We start from the raw sequence: 17911 nt of genomic DNA on the forward strand, positions 1-17911 counted from the left end.
GAATATAAAATTTTTTGTTGTTTGCATTTTCATTTGATCTCAGATCATTTTTGTTTGATTTAGTTGTGTTTTAGTTGCAATGAGTGTATTATATTAAGTTTTAAGTTTGAAATATGAATACTTGGCCTCTAGTAGGAATAACCTTCACTGCTGTGAGGGCGAATGGGGATCCATGATAAACAAATAAATAAATAAATTCAACATGGATCAAAACTAATCATGAATGAGAATCACTGATCGGACCAGTCAGAGGTCACTGAGCTCGGTTATCAATCAACTCATTAATAACAGCTGGAATAAATAATCATTTAAACTTTTTAACGAAGAACTGGAGATGTTTAAAATAAAATGTACAGACACAAAACAAACGAGAGCTAGGAAATAAAATAAAATGAAAAATATTACATAACACAGCACACTCTGACTTGAAAAAGATATTGAGAGTCAATGTGTGGTACATAACAATCCCATTTCTCCAAAAGCCGCAGGGTAAAGGTAATTTTCTCCATCACACAGATAGTTCCCAATATCCTTTTTCCTTTTTCAGTAGCTACCATGAAACTCTTTAAGATGCTGAGGCCTTCTGGAATTTTTGACAGATGCAGGGAAGTGAATGCGTTACATTCGACGTCTCAGCAATTAGTTTCCCCACATCTCTCTAGAAAGATAAAATATGTGGGCAAGACCAAAAAAACACAACCTTGGACTTCTGGTTGGGTATAACAAAAATCAGACCAGGTTCTTCCAACGGAAATCAAGACAAAGAGGAAGACGGAGAAGTTGCGGTAACTTCTGACAGTGACTCTCTGCAGGTACCAGACTCGATCTGATCAATAAACTCAGCAGGGAACCACCGATCAATCAGCCAATCAGAGCTGTGCCGACCTCTGACCCCTCCCTGCTGTCTGCTGCTTCCACGCCAGTTCAGCTGAACCAGGATCAGCTTCTATATTTAACCCAGATTAGAAGCGGAGAGACGTTTCTTCAGAGCAGAGAGCACGGCTACTACATACAACGCACAATACACAACATACAACATGTCGTTCAGCGGCGCCGCCGGACGTGCCCTCCCCTGGAGGAACCACAGCTTCATCCTGGGAGGAGGAAGAGACCCTCCTCTGTCTGACCAGGGAGAAACCATCATCGGAGTCTATCTGCTGCTGCTGGGTCAGTACACAATATAAACAACACTATAAACAACACTACTTACACACTAGATACACACAGGATACACAGACTCTGTGCACTGCAGTTACTGTTACTCCAGATGGAAACTTCTCATGGATTTTGTTGTTTTTCTGCCTGATGTGATAACATGGACACACACGGTGCTGCTTAAAGGTTTTTATTCCTTCTCAAGGACTCAAACATCAGATGATTTTTACAGAAATCCTAGAACCACACAAAGAACAAACAAATCAACCAGAAATGTTACGCGTTTGTATGTGTTTATTCAAGTTTTGTTCGTATCTCCTTGAAACTAAATGTTTGTGGTAACTGCTGATCAGTGGTCTACAACAGTTTCCTCTCATCAACTGATGCTACAACATTTCTACTGGATGAAGGTCAGGACATTGACTTGTTCCTAAACATTTATCTGGTTCTTCTGGAGAACCACTGGTGTTCTTGGGCTCCTTGTCTTCCTCCATGACCCAGTTTCTCTTCACATTCAGCTCATGGACTCATGTCCTGACATTTTCTTCTTTTCAGAGTTCACTGGTAGAATTCACAGTTCATTGGTCCATCAATGATGAGCAGATGCAGTAGAACAGGCCCAAACCACGACATTAGCGCCCCCATGTTTTATGGAGGGATGAGGTTCTGATGCTGGAATGCAGTGTTGGTTCATCTCCAAACATTTAACCCAAACTATTCTACTCTGGTCTCATCTGTCCACTAAACATTGTCCAGATGTTCTTTGTGGACAGAGAGCAGTGTCTTTGGTTGTTGAGTGGATTCATCAACATTAACATCAGCCAATGTGAGAGAGGCCTTTAGCTGCTTAGAAGTTCCCCTGGGTTCCTCTGGTTCCTCTCCCACTATGATGGAGGGATGTTTGTTGGTGGACCACTCCTGTGGAGGGGAACAGTCGTCTTCAGTCTGTCTGACTCTCTGTGGATTATTTGTGGCTTCCAGACTCTTTAGAGATGGTTGTGGAACCTTTTCCAGCCTGATGAGCAACAACAACTCTTTTTATCTGAGCTCCTCACAAAGCTCCTTTGATCTATTCTCATCATTCAAGTCATCGGTCCCATCACATTGATGGAAACACTTCTGAAAACACGGACTCTGGTTTAACCTTAAAATTAACTTGTAATCCTAGAGATGCACCTCACATATATGTAATATTGTCTCGTTTTCAGAATAAACAACCGTATAATACTTCTTTTTCATGTGTTTAATTGGGTTCTCTATATCTACTTTCAGGACTTATGAAGAAATGTAGAAAATTCTGAAGGAGGTTAATATTTAGAAGCAGCCTGTTCAGATTCAGACTTTCACTGGTCTCTGGTTCCTTCAGGATAAAAGTTCAGACTTGCCTTTGTTCTCTACATGAACCCCTGTGTTGTGCTGCAGGCTGGTTGTCCTGGTTTGGAAACAGCATCGTCCTCTTCGTCCTTTACCGCCAGAGAGCCTCGCTGCAGCCCACCGACTACCTGACCTTCAACCTGGCCGTCTCCGACGCCAGCATCTCTGTGTTCGGCTACTCCAGAGGAATTATCGAGATTTTCAATGTCTTCCAGGACAGTGGCTACCTCATCTCGTCCATCTGGACCTGCCAGGTACGGAAACTGAGACTCACCTGAGCTTCATCTTTGAGACTCACCTAGGACTCATTTGGAACTCACCTGGGACTCACCTGAGACTCACATAGGACTAATTTGAGATTCTCCAGAGACCCATTCGAGACTCTCCTGAGACTTGCCAGAGACTCATTTGAGACTCATCTAGGACTTACTTGAGATTCATCTAGGACTCATTTGAGACTCCCCTGAGACTTGCCTGAGACTCATTTGAAATTCTCCCGAAACTCATTTAGGACTCACCCGAGACTCAGTTGAGACTCTGCTGAGACTAACTTGAGACTAACTGAGGAGTGTCTCAGATGATCAGAAACTCCATCTTCTGATGTCTGTGACTCATTTATGCTGTGTCTCCTGTAGGTGGACGGTTTCTTTACGCTGGTGTTTGGTCTGAGCAGCATCAACACTCTGACAGTGATCAGCGTCACGCGCTACATCAAAGGCTGTCACCCAAGCAAAGGTTTCCGTCTGAACTCCATTAACAGGCTTGTAATGACCAGGTGTTCCTCGGGTCTTCCTCTAAACATGAACGTTTATGTTGCAGCGCGTCACATCAACCGGACCAGTGTGTTCGTGTGTCTGCTGCTTATCTGGATCACGGCCGGATTTTGGTCTGGAGCTCCGTTATTTGGCTGGGGCGGCTACAAAGGCAGGACGCCATGAAATTAAGTTCTGTTGACGGTGGTGTGTTCGCTGACCTCTGAAACCTGACCTGTGGTTCTCTGCAGATCGAGGATACGGCACCTGTGAGATTGACTGGACTAAAGCCAACTACTCGAGCGTTTACAGGTCCTACATCATCTGCATCTTCATCTTCTGCTTCTTCGTGCCGGTGCTCATCATGCTCTTCTGCTACGTGTCCATCATCAAGACAGTGAAGAGAGGCAACGCTCTGTCGTCAGAGGGCGACCTGACCGACCGCCAGAGGAAGATCGAGAGAGACGTGACCATTGTGAGTGTTCGAGACCACATGTTCTTCCAGTGAGGAGCTTCAGCGGCATGTAACGCCTGGACAGTGTTAGTGTCAGTGACCAGTGTGAATGAAGATCGACATTTATGAGTTAGTTGTACCCACAGTTTGGGCTTCTGCTTTAGGTCATAATATCAAAGCTGACGTGTACCTCCCCAGAAATGTGACATAAGAGCTTTTAATTGGTTTCCTCTTTAGTATTAACGGCTGCTTCTCCATTTCCACAATTTTCAAACTGATTGTTTTGGATCAATAAAGAACTGGTAACTGAGGAGGTTTTGGAGGTACAAACATATGTACGACTCGTGTTCAGTGAAATTTCAGCAAACAAGAGTCACTCGCCATAATTTAAAGTGAAGCAGGAAGTAGAAACAAAAATGAACCCAACTGACAACAAAAGACACGGTGCCAACTAGTGTTTGGGGGGAGCTGAGACAGACTGACAAGTACAAATGTTTTCCAGTTTTACTATAAAAGAGCCTTTAGTCTTCAGATGAAAATTTTTATTAGTCTTAGTCACATTTTAGTTATTTTTAGCTTCCATAGTGTCAGTTGAAGTTTTCGTCAACTTTTAGTCAAACAGCATTAATTCTATACGTTGCCTTTAGACAAAATATTAAGCTGAATTTTTCTAACTTTATAAAGCTTCCATCTGTAGCATCCAGGCAACAGCCTGTATCTACACTGCTCTCTTAGCACTTGTTCATTTCCACATATCTCTTTCCATTGTTGGAAAAAAAGAAAAAAGAAAAGCTGCCATTACAGTAATGATGTCACATCGCTGCTGTTGGCTGCAGGTTGGGGGGTTGAGGTGAAAATTAAGTTAATCATGAAGGTCTTCCAGACAAAAGCACAACTTCCCAGTGTTCAGCCACACTTGGAATTTTGTGAGTTACGGTAATTCTGAAGGGTTAAATAATATTCTAGTCACGTCTCATTAACATTTCCGTATACTTTTTACCATCAGAAGTTAGTTTTAGTTGGCCTTTGTCTCCGACATTAACTCTGATTTGTGTCCTCCAGGTTTCCATAGTGATCTGCACGGCCTTCATCCTGGCCTGGTCTCCGTACGCTGTCGTGTCCATGTGGTCGGCCTTCGGCTTCCATGTCCCCAACCTCACCAGCATCTTCACCCGCCTCTTCGCCAAGTCGGCCAGTTTCTACAACCCCCTCATCTACTTCGGCCTAAGCTCCAAGTTCCGCAAAGACGTCTCCATCCTGCTGCCCTGCGCCCGCGACACCAAAGACACCGTCAAGCTAAAGCGCTTCAAGCCGAAGGCCGACGCCCACGGCCGCCCCGCTGCTGCCGGAGGCAAACTCAAAGTTCCTCCGAACCGGCCTGAGAAGAAGTACCAGCCCTACCCGGCCCCTAGTCCAGACGGCGCCGTGGGCAGCCCACCCTGCACGCCTCCACCCGCTAATAAGGAGGTGTTCTACATCGAAGTGCCCCGCCCCTCCGAGACTGGCTCCGAGTTTGAATGTGAAAGACTGTGACGGGTCCAGGTCACCCGGAGGACGTCCCGAAGCGCCACCGACCGATGAAACTCATCAACTCAACGAATCCAATGACGTCTGCGATCAGAACGACGCCCAGAGTCAAAGAAGAAGAAGAATCAATAGTAGAACGGTTTCTGTTCAGTAGATTTGACAAACTTCTCCTTTGACTGAAGACACTGAGCAGCTCGTCTGTCCCCCCATCAAAATCCATCCACCTGTAAAGAGTTCTCATAGCTGCTGGGTCCAGGAACGTTTTGAAGTAACTGAGAACCGTGGGTCTCAGGTTCAGACGTCACATTAACATCAGATCGTTCCGTCTTTTAATTTTACATTTATTTATTTTTACATTTATTTATTCAAATTAAAAAGTGTCAGCAGCAGCGCCACCTTGTGGTCAGAAGAATATTGTATCAGATGCTGTCTCTGATGGATCTCTACCTACCACTGGACCAGAACCAGGAACATGATGGTTGTTGACTTGGAGACATGATCCAAATTTAGGAACACGATGTAAATTCTCACATTAAGTTCTTCTTCATTTTATTTATTTATTTATTTATTTTTATCTCCGTCCTAACGTCCTGATCTGAGACGAAGCTCAGATTAGAAATGAACCCTGGAAGATTCCAGACTGAGGTAGTGGTCTGAGATCGGATCTGGACTCTAACCTCTGACCCATCATCTGAACAGAACTCTCAAGACAGAGGTTAATGTGACGTCCGAACGAGGCCTTGGAGATGCTTTTTTTTTTTTATTCGTCCATCCTTTGGTTAAATTCATTTGCACTGTTCTCAAACTGAGAAGTAAAACCAGCCAGTCTTTCTGTCTCTGCTCTTCTAGACGGACGATGTCCAACAGGACTGAGACTCAGAGCTCCCTGGTGGACAGGTGGAGAATAGCAGGATGGAAATACTAAACCAAACTGAGATGTTTTTTTTTTTTTTTTAAATTGCGAGACTGTTTTTATTTGTATTATATTATATTTTACATTTAAAATGATTCATGTTTATTTTGTTGATCAGGATCTGGTTTGACTTTTAAGTGCTGAGATTTCTGCAGCTCAAAGTGTTGATATCGAGCCCATGGTCGCCATGTCAGCGTATGATAAACACAAAATAAAACTTTAGACTGAACGATGAGTCCGAGCAATGTGTTCCTAATAATGTGGCGTAACAGCACCGACATAGAGGAGCCCTGAGGAACCACCTCTCAGCAACTCAACAATCCTCATGGCTCTGATTGGTTGGAGTTTGCTTAGGTCGCATGTTTTTATTGTTTGTTGTTTTTGTTGCCTACAATTTAAACCACGCCCACTTTACCTGCGGACTCCCTCAGATTCACATCGTGTTTGTGATCAGGTAGGTAGTCAAGTCCTCAGTCACTTTACAGTTACAACATTTTTATTAATAACAGGAACAAAAAATGTGGACAAGGATAAAAAATCACCTGGAATCTAATTCCAACAAGAGCCGAATGAACATAAAGTTCAACTCCGCTGTATAGATCTGCTCTTGCTCTTCATTTTTCAAAGTTTTATATCCTAACGTCCAATTTATGTTGTCTTTTTTACGCTTTTATTTATTTTATTATTTTTTTTACGCTCATTTAAGTTCTGTGTTTTTGTACTAAGCGAACAAAGCGACCGGAGTCAAATTCCTTATATGTGTATTTGGCCAATAAAGGTGATTGTGATCATTTGAGGCTGAGAGCAACTTCATGAGGCCGACAAGAGCCGAATGAAGCCGAGGATAGACGAATGTACCCGACAACAGCCGAGTGAAGACGAACGGATCCGAGTCAGATTCCTCCAGTCCTCTCCGCCAGCATCCGTCCCCGGTCGGAGGAGGATGACTCCGCCGCTCTCCGCTCTCTGACGCCCCCGTGAACGAACCGGAATCTGGAACAGAAACTGGACAGAACCGGACTCCGTCCTCAGGTGAGTCCGGTCGATCCGTTATGGCGCCCATCGGCCTCGAGCTGATGCGTTATCGACCATCGATCAGTGATCGATCGGAGACCGGCGCTGACGTCATCATGTGACAGTTCGGGCGATCGATCGATGAAGCGTGTCTCTCTCTCTCTCCCTCTCTCTCTCTCACACACACACACACACACACACACACACACACAGTACATATGTTACTGCATTACGTCATCTCTGCACAGTGTGATGGAGCAGCGCGCGAGTGGGTGCTTGAGAGTGAATGTGGGTGTCAGTGATGTCATTACCTGTGGAATGTGACGTCACATGTCCACGTAACCGGTCTGTGAGGGTTCGTTCAGGCCAAAGACATTTTTCTCTTGTTGTGGTTCTAGTAAGTCTGTCAAAGGTAACGTGTTAACGCAGATTAATCCGTCATCATGATTAATCTGAAAAAAAAAACAAAAAAAAAAACAAGACGGAACATAAAGTATCATCACACTCTGCAGGAAGGAGTTTTCTTTTCACCAAGCAAACGTTAGTTGGGGATTCTGGTAGCACTTTGCCTAACGCATCGCCAGCTTGAGACAAACCAAGACAAAGACAAACTGGCGATGCTGACTTGTAAATATGTGTCCGCTCCTTCAGTTTTAGCAACATTATAAATAAGAAGTGGTCAGCTCTCTTCAACAACGTCAACAAGTAAGTTTGTCTTAGTACCAACAGGGACACGTTAATGTGGACACGTGCTGGTTTAAAAAAGACACAAATAGCTGTTTCAAGTTGTTTTGTTAAAACTGTTGAAGAAATGTGTTAAGTGCAGATATATCCCCCTATTTCTTAAACCTGTTTTCTCATGCAAAATGAAACACGATTTATAGAGATTAAAGATGAATGATATTTAATTGTAGCTGGGATAGGCTGATAGTTAATCGAGATTAGTCAAAATTAATCCACAGCAGCCCTGTGATTAATCTCAACCCTGTGATTAATCTCAACCCTGTGATTAATCTGCTGATTTTGTTTCATCTCTTTAACTTTTATTAACCAGCAAGTTACATGGCGTAAAAGAACCAGAACAACAATAAGTCTCCCAACTAACTCAGAGCTACTGTTAGCCTCCCAGCTAACAGTAGCTCCTCCTAGCATCCCAGGTGTTGGAGCAGCTGCTATGTGATTACCATGCCTTCCTCTCCGTTTGTTTCCTAGCAACAGTAACCGTGGAGAGTAACCATGTATCCAGCCTGAGAGGCTGCGTTACCATAGCGATGCAATGTGAGGCCGCACTGCTCACGCTCAGTGTGAACACACACACACACACACACAATCTACATGTATATACAGTCAATGGCGAGGACCGATGATCACAGCAGCTCCTGGTGGACGCCAGAGGAACTGCATCATGACGTCAACTTCAATTTAGATCCACGTGTCCGAACTAATGGGTCTCGGGATGTTTTCTGGGATAAAATCTAAGATTAGTTTCAAACCTTCAGTTAATTCACATTGGCTCAGCCTCTGTCTTCATCTACAGCGAGTCTCTGGTTTTCTATGTCTCGGTATGGAAGTCTGGTTGCCTAGGTAACCCTTACTGAACATGTCTTGTGAGTGGGTTGAGCTAGCTGCTCTTCTTACATCTGGGGTTCACGCAAGACTCGAAGCTGCTATCTTTCTGGAGGATTTGGTGGTAGGAACCAAAATGGTCGACGGTGTTTCCTTCAGTTAAACGTTCGGTCCCATTGGTCCAGATGAGTTCAGTTCGGTACAGCCCACTTCACTTCTTAATGGCCTCTGAGGACGAACCTCTGATTTCTGTGCAGGTGAGCCATGCCGTTGGTGAAGCGGATCATTGAGCCCCGGTACCTGTGTCGAGGAGCTCTGCCTGATGGCGTCGCCAGTGAGCTGGAGTGTGTCACCAACAGCACCCTGGCTGCAGTCATCAAACAGCTGGGCGGACTCAGTGAGTGGTTATCATTGTAACCCTGGCTGCACTGATGAACTGACAGAATCATAAACAGAATCAAAGAAGTGGGAAAAGCCACTCTGTGAACATTTCTGACTGAAATTTACAAAAAATACATCAGAGTCAGCTCAGGTCGTTCCCTCCTGGTCACTAGACAGATGTTGCACCACAGTGTGTCTTTGTCCTGGTTCGGTGTTGACAGCGTTTGCTGTCGTGCAGGTCGTCACGCCGAGGACATCTTTGGGGAGTTATTTACGGAGGCCAACAGCTTCTACCTGAGGATGAGTAGCCTGCAGGAGAGGGTGGATCTTCTGGCGGTGAAGGTCACACAGCTGGACTCCACCGTAGAGGAAGGTGGATAACACTTCATGGCCACGTGGTTTAACCCTTCGTGGGGCGAGGAACCATATTTAGTCACTTCAGCAAATTTTAAATTGCATCCCTGGTTTTCATTCAGCCAAATGAGAGAAAATCAAGGAAACATTCTCAGGTCTAATCAGGGTCTAATGTGGTCTACGAGGTCCACCTCTGCATGAACTCTGAGCACAACTGATTCATTAGGAACCATGAAGAAGAAGAAGTGTCCTAATGTTGTCTAATGTGATAATGTTGACAAGTCTCTGATGTTCTAATTCTCTAAACCCATGTTTACATTAGTTTACAGCTTAAGGTCAGGGAACTATATTTAGCAAATTCATTCATCTTGATTTTCTCCATTAAAAAAAAAAAAAAGTTAAAAAGTCTTCTAACATCCTGTGATAACACTCTAGAGTTGAAATTTAGAATTTCCAAGTATTTCAATGAGTGCTCTATAAAGGGTTAAACTATGTGATTAAGTCTTAATTTGGACCTCCCGCCGTCCTGAGAACTAAACCAAACCTGCTGTTGTCCTTTCTAGTGTCCCTGCAGGACATCAACATGCGGAAAGCGTTCAGGAGCAGTACCATCCAGGACCAGCAGGTGGTGTCACGGAGCTCCATCCTTAACCCAGTACTGGAGATGTACCATCGCTGTGACAAACCACCTCCGCTCAACATACTGACGCCCTACAGGTCAGTGTCCAATCTCAAGGGGCAAATCTGGGGTCAGAGCTTCAGGGGTCCACTCATGTAAAACTATCAATGACACAAAGCTACTATTTGGTTTAAAAAATAAAGAAATTGCAATTAAATGAGAAAAACAGTAAGTGTAAAACGAACTTAAACATATGAAGGTCAATGAAGACAGGCAACACTGCCAGAGAGACAACAGAGACAGCTTGAGTTCCCCTAAAAATGTGCTAGACACACCTGTGGCTAACACGCTAACATGCCAGCATCCCTGTGAACCTCCGACTCTCCTCTGTCTGCAGGGACGACAAGAAGGACGGCCTGAAGTTCTACACCGACCCGTCGTACTTCTTCCACCTGTGGAAGGAGAAGATGCTGCAGGCCACCGAGAACAAACGCAAAGAGAAGAGACGACAGAAGGTTCGTCAGCGAGTCCATCCATTCACTTATCTATTCATCAACTCAACTCATCCTGATCCTCCTCGTTTGTTTCCAGGAGCAGAAGAACGTGGAGGAGTCTTCAGGACGGGAGGTGAAGAAGGTAAGTTTGGACTGAACTGATCCAGAACTTCGTTTTATCTGGAGAGTCTGGTCCACTGGAGGTTCTCTAGGAGCTGGTGGAAGAACCTGGTTGACGCAGAAACTCTGCAGAGATTCTAGACCAGGGCCCATATTCATAGAGATTTTGAGAGTCCTCTCATTTAGCTGCTAACTTAGCCTAAAAAATCACAGCAAGGTGTTTTAGTTTAGGAATAATTCCAGAACATTCTCATTTTAACTCAGAGAAAGAAATGGACAGAAACTCTGACCTCTGACTCTGTGAGGTATGAGGTATGAGGTATGAGGCATGAGGCATCATTTCACTGATCCTAAAAGCTGGACAAAAATACACTTTTGGTGACAATGGCCATAGAATGGAGAATCAAATCAATAGACTTAATCACACAATCTAATCTCTATGAAGACTGCGTCATTGTAAATATTTATAAATAAAAGAAAATCTTTGCTAACCTCTCATCATTCCAGATGTTTTGAAAAAAAAAATAGGATTAAGGATATTTAGGACATATCTAAAGTAAACTGAACGTTGTTCATGAACATTTTGGAACTCATTCATGGTCTTGGTCTCTTTTAAAAGCCAAGACTCTGAAGTTTCTGTCACAAAAACAGAGTCACTCTAAGTGGTTTTGTTCTTGAGGAATCAAAGTTGGCACAGAGTTAAAAAAGAAGAAGAAGTTGCGTTGAATCCTATAATGACTTTTATCAATGAAATCAGAAGAAAATGACAGGCAGCATTTACTCAATCACAACTCATGTACCGAGCTCTGATTGGTTCAAAAAACCTGCTGCTAATGAGTCAAATGTGTGTAAAGTCCGGTCCAGTGTTGCTATCATGCTGATAGTTGGATTTATTTACTTCCATTCATTTACCACGTTGGGTCATTTTAACGAGGGTAAAATAGCTCAGCTTTCATCAATTTCTAGGATTCCTGCACCGTCACCTCATCTTCTACCACTTATCCTCACTAGGGTTGCGGGAGTTGCTGGAGCCCATCTCAGCTGTCATTGGGCGAGAGGCAGGGTCCACCCTGGACAGGTCTCCAGCCTATCACAGGGCCAACACATAGACAATCGACCAATCAACCATCACACTCACACCTAGGGTCACTTTAGAGTCACCAATCAGACTAATGAACATGCAAACTCCTCCCAGAAAGACCCGAGCTGGACTCGAACCCGGATCTTCTCACTGGGAGGCATTAGTCCACTCCTGAACCTGATCTCACCTTAGGAGCTCTCTGAAGAGCTGGGATTCTTTAGGAATACCTTTTGTCTTTACCAGGATCTCCTCTGAACTTTGAGGGGAAACTTTTTTAGAAAACATCAAGATTTTTCCGTAGACTTTGGCCACTAGGAGCAGCTCCTTGAATGTTTAGGACTACGGGTCCTGGTCTGAGGTCAACAGATGGACCTGAGACCAGAGGATGATGATTCCTGGTTTTATACTTTGGTGGTTGTCCTCATCCTTCTGTCCCCAGGTGCGTAAGGCTCGTAACAGGCGCCAGGAGTGGAACCTGATGGCGTACGATAAAGAGCTCCGCCCGGACGCCAGAGTGACGCCTTCCCCTCACCACATGTCCGACGGCTCCATGTCTCCGGACAGGTAGGACGTCCTCATCAGATCGTCCCCATAAACCCCCCCGTCCCGAAGGTCTGACTCCTCCCCTTCCACAGGTCAGGGATGACGGACGACCCCTCCTTACCTCCCACCCCGCACCGCCACGAGGCCCATGGGCATGATGGGAAGGATCCCGTCTCCGCGGCAACCAGTGGAAGCGGTCAGACTCAGTCTCTGGACCGCGCCCTCCGACCCGCCGCCGCCGCCGCCGCCACGGCTTCCGCTCGACAGCACTCTCTGGGCCGCAACCAGCCGCAACACCACCACCACCACCACCCCCACCACCCCCCGCCACCGCTCAGCTCGGCCAATCAGAACGGAGCACGCACCAACGCCGCCAAGGACGCCATGTAAGCTCATACAGAAAGAGGGGAAATTATTCACATATATTCAGTCTGTGAAGTGACTGCAGCGAAATAGTAGAGCTGGGCGATACTTGGAATTTTGGTATCGATCCGATACCAAGTAAACTAGTATCGCCGATATTTTTTTCTTGAAATGTCGTGACCATTGAAGAACTTTGTAATTTTGCCTTTAGTTACATGGTTTCGATTATAATAAAATACAGGACAAATATTTAGGCAAATACACTGATCTTTTCTGAACTAATTACAGTATAAAACAAAAGTATCGATCCGATGTTGATATGGGCCTTGGTATCGATACTATTTGACGTTTAGGTCGATACACTCAGCCCAACCGAACTGAGAGAAGCCAATTTAGAGATTGGACAGATTTGGGACATTTAGACATTATTACTGATTGGGACACCTGATAGTTTTGGAAATGGTCCTATTTCAATGTAAACAGTTGTAAACAACTATACACTTTAGATTTGCATTCTAAGGTATAAAAATTATTCGTTAAGCGTGTTTGTGGCTCCTCCCCTCCCCAACAGTGACCATCAGATCCCTCCCGCCCCCCCGCCGCCACCTCCTCTCATGCCGTCGGGACAGAAGGCGTTCCCCAACAGCTCCACCCACAACGCTGCCGTAGCCACGCCTCCCGGTAACCAAGGTAACAGCCATTTGTCGTCCTTCCTCTCAGCACACAGAGAAACAGGCAAGCAAACAGATGAAACACCTCCCGTTGGTTTTGTCTTCAGGTGGCGCCGCTGCCCTCCCTCGCCCATACAGCCCCTCGCCCCCGCCGCCTCCACCTTCTAACTACACCCCCTCCCCGTCCCGCCCTGGAGCCCTGGCCTCTGCCGCGCCCCCGTTACCCCTGGCAACAGATGGCAGGAAGCCTCCTGGTGGACCGAACGTGCCGATGAACGACGCCCGCAGCGACCTGCTGGCCGCCATCCGCAGAGGTCACCGGGCTAATGATGCTTTAGAGATGCTAGCAAGAGCTTTAGCGTTAGCTCTAACTCTTAGCTCTGGTTGTTAGCATTAGTTATAGTGCTGGGGTGTCAAACTCATTTTAGTTAGTACACTAGTTTAGTGTAGTAACATATAAATAATGACAACTTCACGTTTCCTTTTGTTTTAGTGCCAATAAATACGTTATGAAAGTGTTTACATTTAATGAACTGCACAATTACAAAACATGTAATGAACAACAGGACATTTCTTAAGAAAAAGAAGTGCAATTTCTGTGTAGTCCGAGGCCTTAGTTGTTGTGCACGTCCACACTAGAACAAGCTCAAAGTTCAGTTTGCGCAGATTAAACTGAAAAAATTCACATTCATAGTTCGCATTTTGTAATTTTGACCTATGTTCGACTCCAAAATGAACAATTTGTGTTAATTTTTTCCAGTTTTGTTCGTATTTTTTGTGTTGCTTCAAATTCAACAATAATGTGCTGGACATCGAGACTTTTTTTTTTATCTTAGACCCCGTGGACAAAATTTACAGAAAAATTTAACTCCTTAATGTCTGTGTGGATCAGTCTACGTCCACACGTCTACTTTAATTGTAAAAAATTGCAGTCAATGTCTTCAATGTCGTTTTTGCACTTTGCTGAATTCAACCCGTCGTGGGCCAGATTGGACCCTGTGGCGGCCTGTTTTTGGTCCACCGGTCGTATGTTTGGACACCTGTGTGTTGGTGTTAGCTCTAGCTGTTAGCGGTAGCCGCTGTAATACACTGTCTCTTTTTCCGTTCTGCAGGGATCCAGCTGAGAAAGGTTCAGGAGCAGCGGGAGCAGGAGGAGGCCAAGAAACGCGAGCCGACGGGGAACGACGTCGCCACCATCCTGTCGCGACGCATCGCCGTGGAGTACAGCGAATCAGAGGAAGAGTCCGAGCCCGAGGACCAGGACTGGTCTGACTAAAGAAATAATTCATGTTTTCTGGTTTTCTGGTCAGTGTGATGCAGGTGTGATCCTGTAGCGCTCCCCCAACCCCCCTCATGATGAGACAGTTATCTCCTTGTGTTGTGCTGAATTCATAAGGACCTTAAATGAGGAGGTTCCTGCTTCTTCTTCTTCTTCTATGAATTGTGTTCAGTGACATTGGTATTTATTTACGATTTGTCGTTTCAAATAATTTTTATTAATTTTCCAAAACAGAGGTCCAGTTCAGGGCAATACACAGATCGATATTCAACTCTTAAAGATGTAGACATGTCTGACATTATTAGGACTAGTTCACGATGTGTATTTTTTGAGAATAAACTGAAAATTAAAGCCACAATCAAATAGTCAGGAGTGCTGCTCGGGTGTAACAATATATTGCCCTTCAGTTTTAGGGATCTGAGGCAATTTTGTGCAATTAAAAAGCCTTTATTTAAATGTGGCTGTCACTTAAAATCACTTAAAATAACTTAAAATCACTTAAAATCGTGCCAACGTGTTCCCGCCCTGGTGGCCTTCTTGGTAACTTGCCTTTACATGAATAAACAGAAGCCTTGTAGCTTAGCACACAAGACAACTTCAGTAAACTTACATTTTATTAGGAAATTTCAGGAAGAAAATATTGTGTAACTCCACTTAAGAGTAATGGATTATGTGTAGGACTTTGAATTGGATTAGGTGATGTCTAGGATTTAATCTGGAGTCCCACTGTTTATTTACTATTTATTTATGTGCTTATTTTAATTAATCTTTTTTGGGGTTTTTTTTGTGGTTTCTTTAGTTTTTATTTTGTATCTGCGACTAGCTGCCCGTTAAACTGTCCATTGGTTGCCATAGTAACCGGAGCCAAGCTCATGTCTTTAATGGACACGTCCCATGATGCCTCTGTTCATCGGACAGAAGCGTCACTGATTAATGTGAAGCGCTGTCGTCATAGTAACGCTCACCTGGTGACGTCAACGCCCCCTGCCAGGGATGATGTCACCAGAGGGGGCGTGTACTTCTTGCTCTGTACCATCTGTGATTGGTTGTAGATAAAGATTGATCTGTGATTGGTTGTGGTTGTTTGCATGTTGGTGGAAAAAAAAAAACGGAAATAAGAAAACTTTGACAAAAACAAAAGTCTGATTGATTTATTTATTTTGTTCTTGCAAATGTTACTCTATTGTCATACATTTTAATTTACATTTAAAGGTAAATGTTTATTTTAGATTTAGATTTTAGACTTAAGAACCACAGGTAAAAAGAAAGATCAACAACCATTATCAGGAATAGAATTGAAATTTCATTATTATTATTATTATTATTATTATTTAAAGTAGAAATGTTGAGAATAAAGTTGAAGACAGGATTGAATTTTTTCTCAATATCGACTTTACTCTAGACATTTTGATTTGAAAATACCCTAATGGCCCTAATACCCTTCCGTAGATTTATTACATATTTTATAACAGATTTTTAATCTTATTTATTAAAATGTAAACTGATGAATTAGCTGCAGCGCCGCCTCTGACCTGTGGAGGCAGCACAGCGGAAGTCATGTTTAAATGCTTCCAACGAAGAAGAAGCAGAGGCGGAAGCGCGGCGGTTTATAATGTGAGTGATTTTTTAACTCCTCACTTTAAAACTGAACTTTTGTGTGAAGTTTATTTTCAGTTAAAACCCAATAAACAAATATCAGAATAAGAAAAGAATCACTGAACGGGCTGTGATCACCGTGTTCGCAGAGCGGCCCGACCAAACTTCATTAAAAGAACCTGAGAATTAACGTTTCACTGTCCCTCTGCGGAACAGTTTAGTTTGATGGAAGATGAAACCGCTTTAGAGACAAAGTGGAGTTTTCTCTGGAAATCGGCATAAACATTAAATGTGTTCAGTTGAAATGACGCGAAGAAATATGTCAATTAACGTTCCTCTGTGTGTTGAGCGACTTATCATCAACTGATGTTAAAAACATCAGAAATATGAATAAAGTATGGTTCGCTTCCAGACCCGTCATGTTTCTGATTCACATAAATCATACAGTAATTTAATTCTTGTAATACAACAGAAATGTGTTGGCTATTATACACAAATATAAATCTGGGCTAAAACACGGGTTTCAGCTGAGTCCTGGGTGCGTTTGTTTTGCAGACCTCTGACCAGGGTGCGTTTGTTTTGTTTTTTTGTTTTTTTTGCAGACATGCCGGTGCAGGTGTGGTGCCTGTCCTTCCGGCAGCCGTATGCTGGCCTGGTCCTGGACGGGGTGAAGACGGTGGAGAGCCGCTGGAGGCCCCTGCTGGCCCCACTGGAGAACCAGACCCTGGCCGTCCACATAGCCCGGAGGGACTGGGAGGGGGACGAGTGGAGGGCGGTGCTTAGCGGCCCGTTGGGGATGAACCGAGCTCAGATCCAAGCGCTCCTGGAGTCTGGGGAGCGGTTTGGCCGCGGAGTGGTGGCAGGTGAGAATCACCTGAATTTAACTAAGCTACTAGGTATCCTGTTGGATAATCACTGCAAGGATGATTGTCTTCCAGGAAGAAATGGGATCGAAATAGTTCCCGATTAAATGTTTGTAATCAAATGGAAAAAAAACAACAGTCTAACAGTTTAATAGTGAAACAACATTTCCACACGTGCAGTGTGAAAGGAACCCAAGGGATTGGGACTGAACTGCTGTGTAGCCTTAAGAAAACCACTAGTCAGTGAGGCTAACCGGGAAAAAGGCTTCAGTTTGTTAGGGAGCAGAAGACTGAACCCTGGAACAACGGAAAGAGTGGTTCTTGAAACAATAACACAGAGAACGCTGCTGGAATCAGGGCTAAAGGAGCTCTAACCAAATATTAGTTTGCAGCTTGAGGTGTCCCTGAATGCATCACCTGTTCAAACCATCTTTCAGGTTTGGTGGATGTGGGCAGGACCTGGCTTTGCCCCGCCTCCTCCTCCTCCTCACAGGAGGCGGAGCTACAGCACCTGGAGCAGTCTGCCGTTCTGACTGGTCTCCAGGAGAAACACCTGACTCACCTGTCCAACCCTCGCTGGCTGAAGGAGCCCTTGAGGGCCCACGGAGGTCGTGACCTCTGGACTGTGGAGATCCCCGATGAGCTGTTACCTTGACGACCGGCGTCCGCGACAGTCAAGATGGTGGCGGCTCGCCAACGACCACAGAACAACTGTGTTTAGTTTCATTATTTCAGTGACATTTTCTTTTCATTATTATTGTTATTGAAAATAAAGTTTATTTCCTGTTATCT

General features: G+C 44.4%; 3 protein-coding genes across 4 annotated transcripts; all 3 read left to right on the forward strand.

Annotated features, from left to right (window-relative positions):
* Positions 1 to 738: 738 nt before the first annotated feature.
* Positions 739 to 6834, forward strand: LOC125004797 (opsin-5-like). Of its 2 annotated transcripts, XM_047579699.1 has the most exons (6): positions 739 to 1167; positions 2578 to 2783; positions 3165 to 3264; positions 3349 to 3453; positions 3533 to 3756; positions 4798 to 6834. In XM_047579699.1, exons 1-6 carry the CDS (start codon positions 1038 to 1040, stop codon positions 5266 to 5268), a joined length of 1236 nt encoding a protein of 411 aa, XP_047435655.1. In that variant the 5' UTR covers positions 739 to 1037; the 3' UTR covers positions 5269 to 6834. The 2 variants fall into 2 exon arrangements, with proteins under 2 accessions (XP_047435655.1, XP_047435654.1); XM_047579698.1 differs by having other exon boundaries at positions 3165 to 3453.
* A 224-nt stretch (positions 6835 to 7058) lies between these two features.
* Positions 7059 to 15789, forward strand: LOC125004796 (wiskott-Aldrich syndrome protein family member 3-like). The gene is made up of 11 exons (XM_047579697.1): positions 7059 to 7207; positions 9013 to 9152; positions 9375 to 9509; positions 10054 to 10207; positions 10507 to 10624; positions 10701 to 10745; positions 12244 to 12368; positions 12440 to 12733; positions 13282 to 13400; positions 13489 to 13695; positions 14494 to 15789. Exons 2-11 carry the CDS (start codon positions 9020 to 9022, stop codon positions 14655 to 14657), a joined length of 1494 nt encoding a protein of 497 aa, XP_047435653.1. The 5' UTR covers positions 7059 to 7207; positions 9013 to 9019; the 3' UTR covers positions 14658 to 15789.
* Positions 15790 to 16222: 433 nt separating this feature from the next.
* On the forward strand, positions 16223 to 17908 carry zgc:110222 (uncharacterized protein LOC550336 homolog). Its single transcript, XM_047575829.1, has 3 exons — positions 16223 to 16274; positions 16859 to 17119; positions 17557 to 17908. Exons 2-3 carry the CDS (start codon positions 16861 to 16863, stop codon positions 17772 to 17774), a joined length of 477 nt encoding a protein of 158 aa, XP_047431785.1. The 5' UTR covers positions 16223 to 16274; positions 16859 to 16860; the 3' UTR covers positions 17775 to 17908.
* Positions 17909 to 17911: the final 3 nt, after the last annotated feature.

The sequence above is a fragment of the Mugil cephalus genome, chromosome 2, assembly GCF_022458985.1.
Source record: "Mugil cephalus isolate CIBA_MC_2020 chromosome 2, CIBA_Mcephalus_1.1, whole genome shotgun sequence".
Lineage (NCBI taxonomy): Eukaryota > Metazoa > Chordata > Actinopteri > Mugiliformes > Mugilidae > Mugil > Mugil cephalus.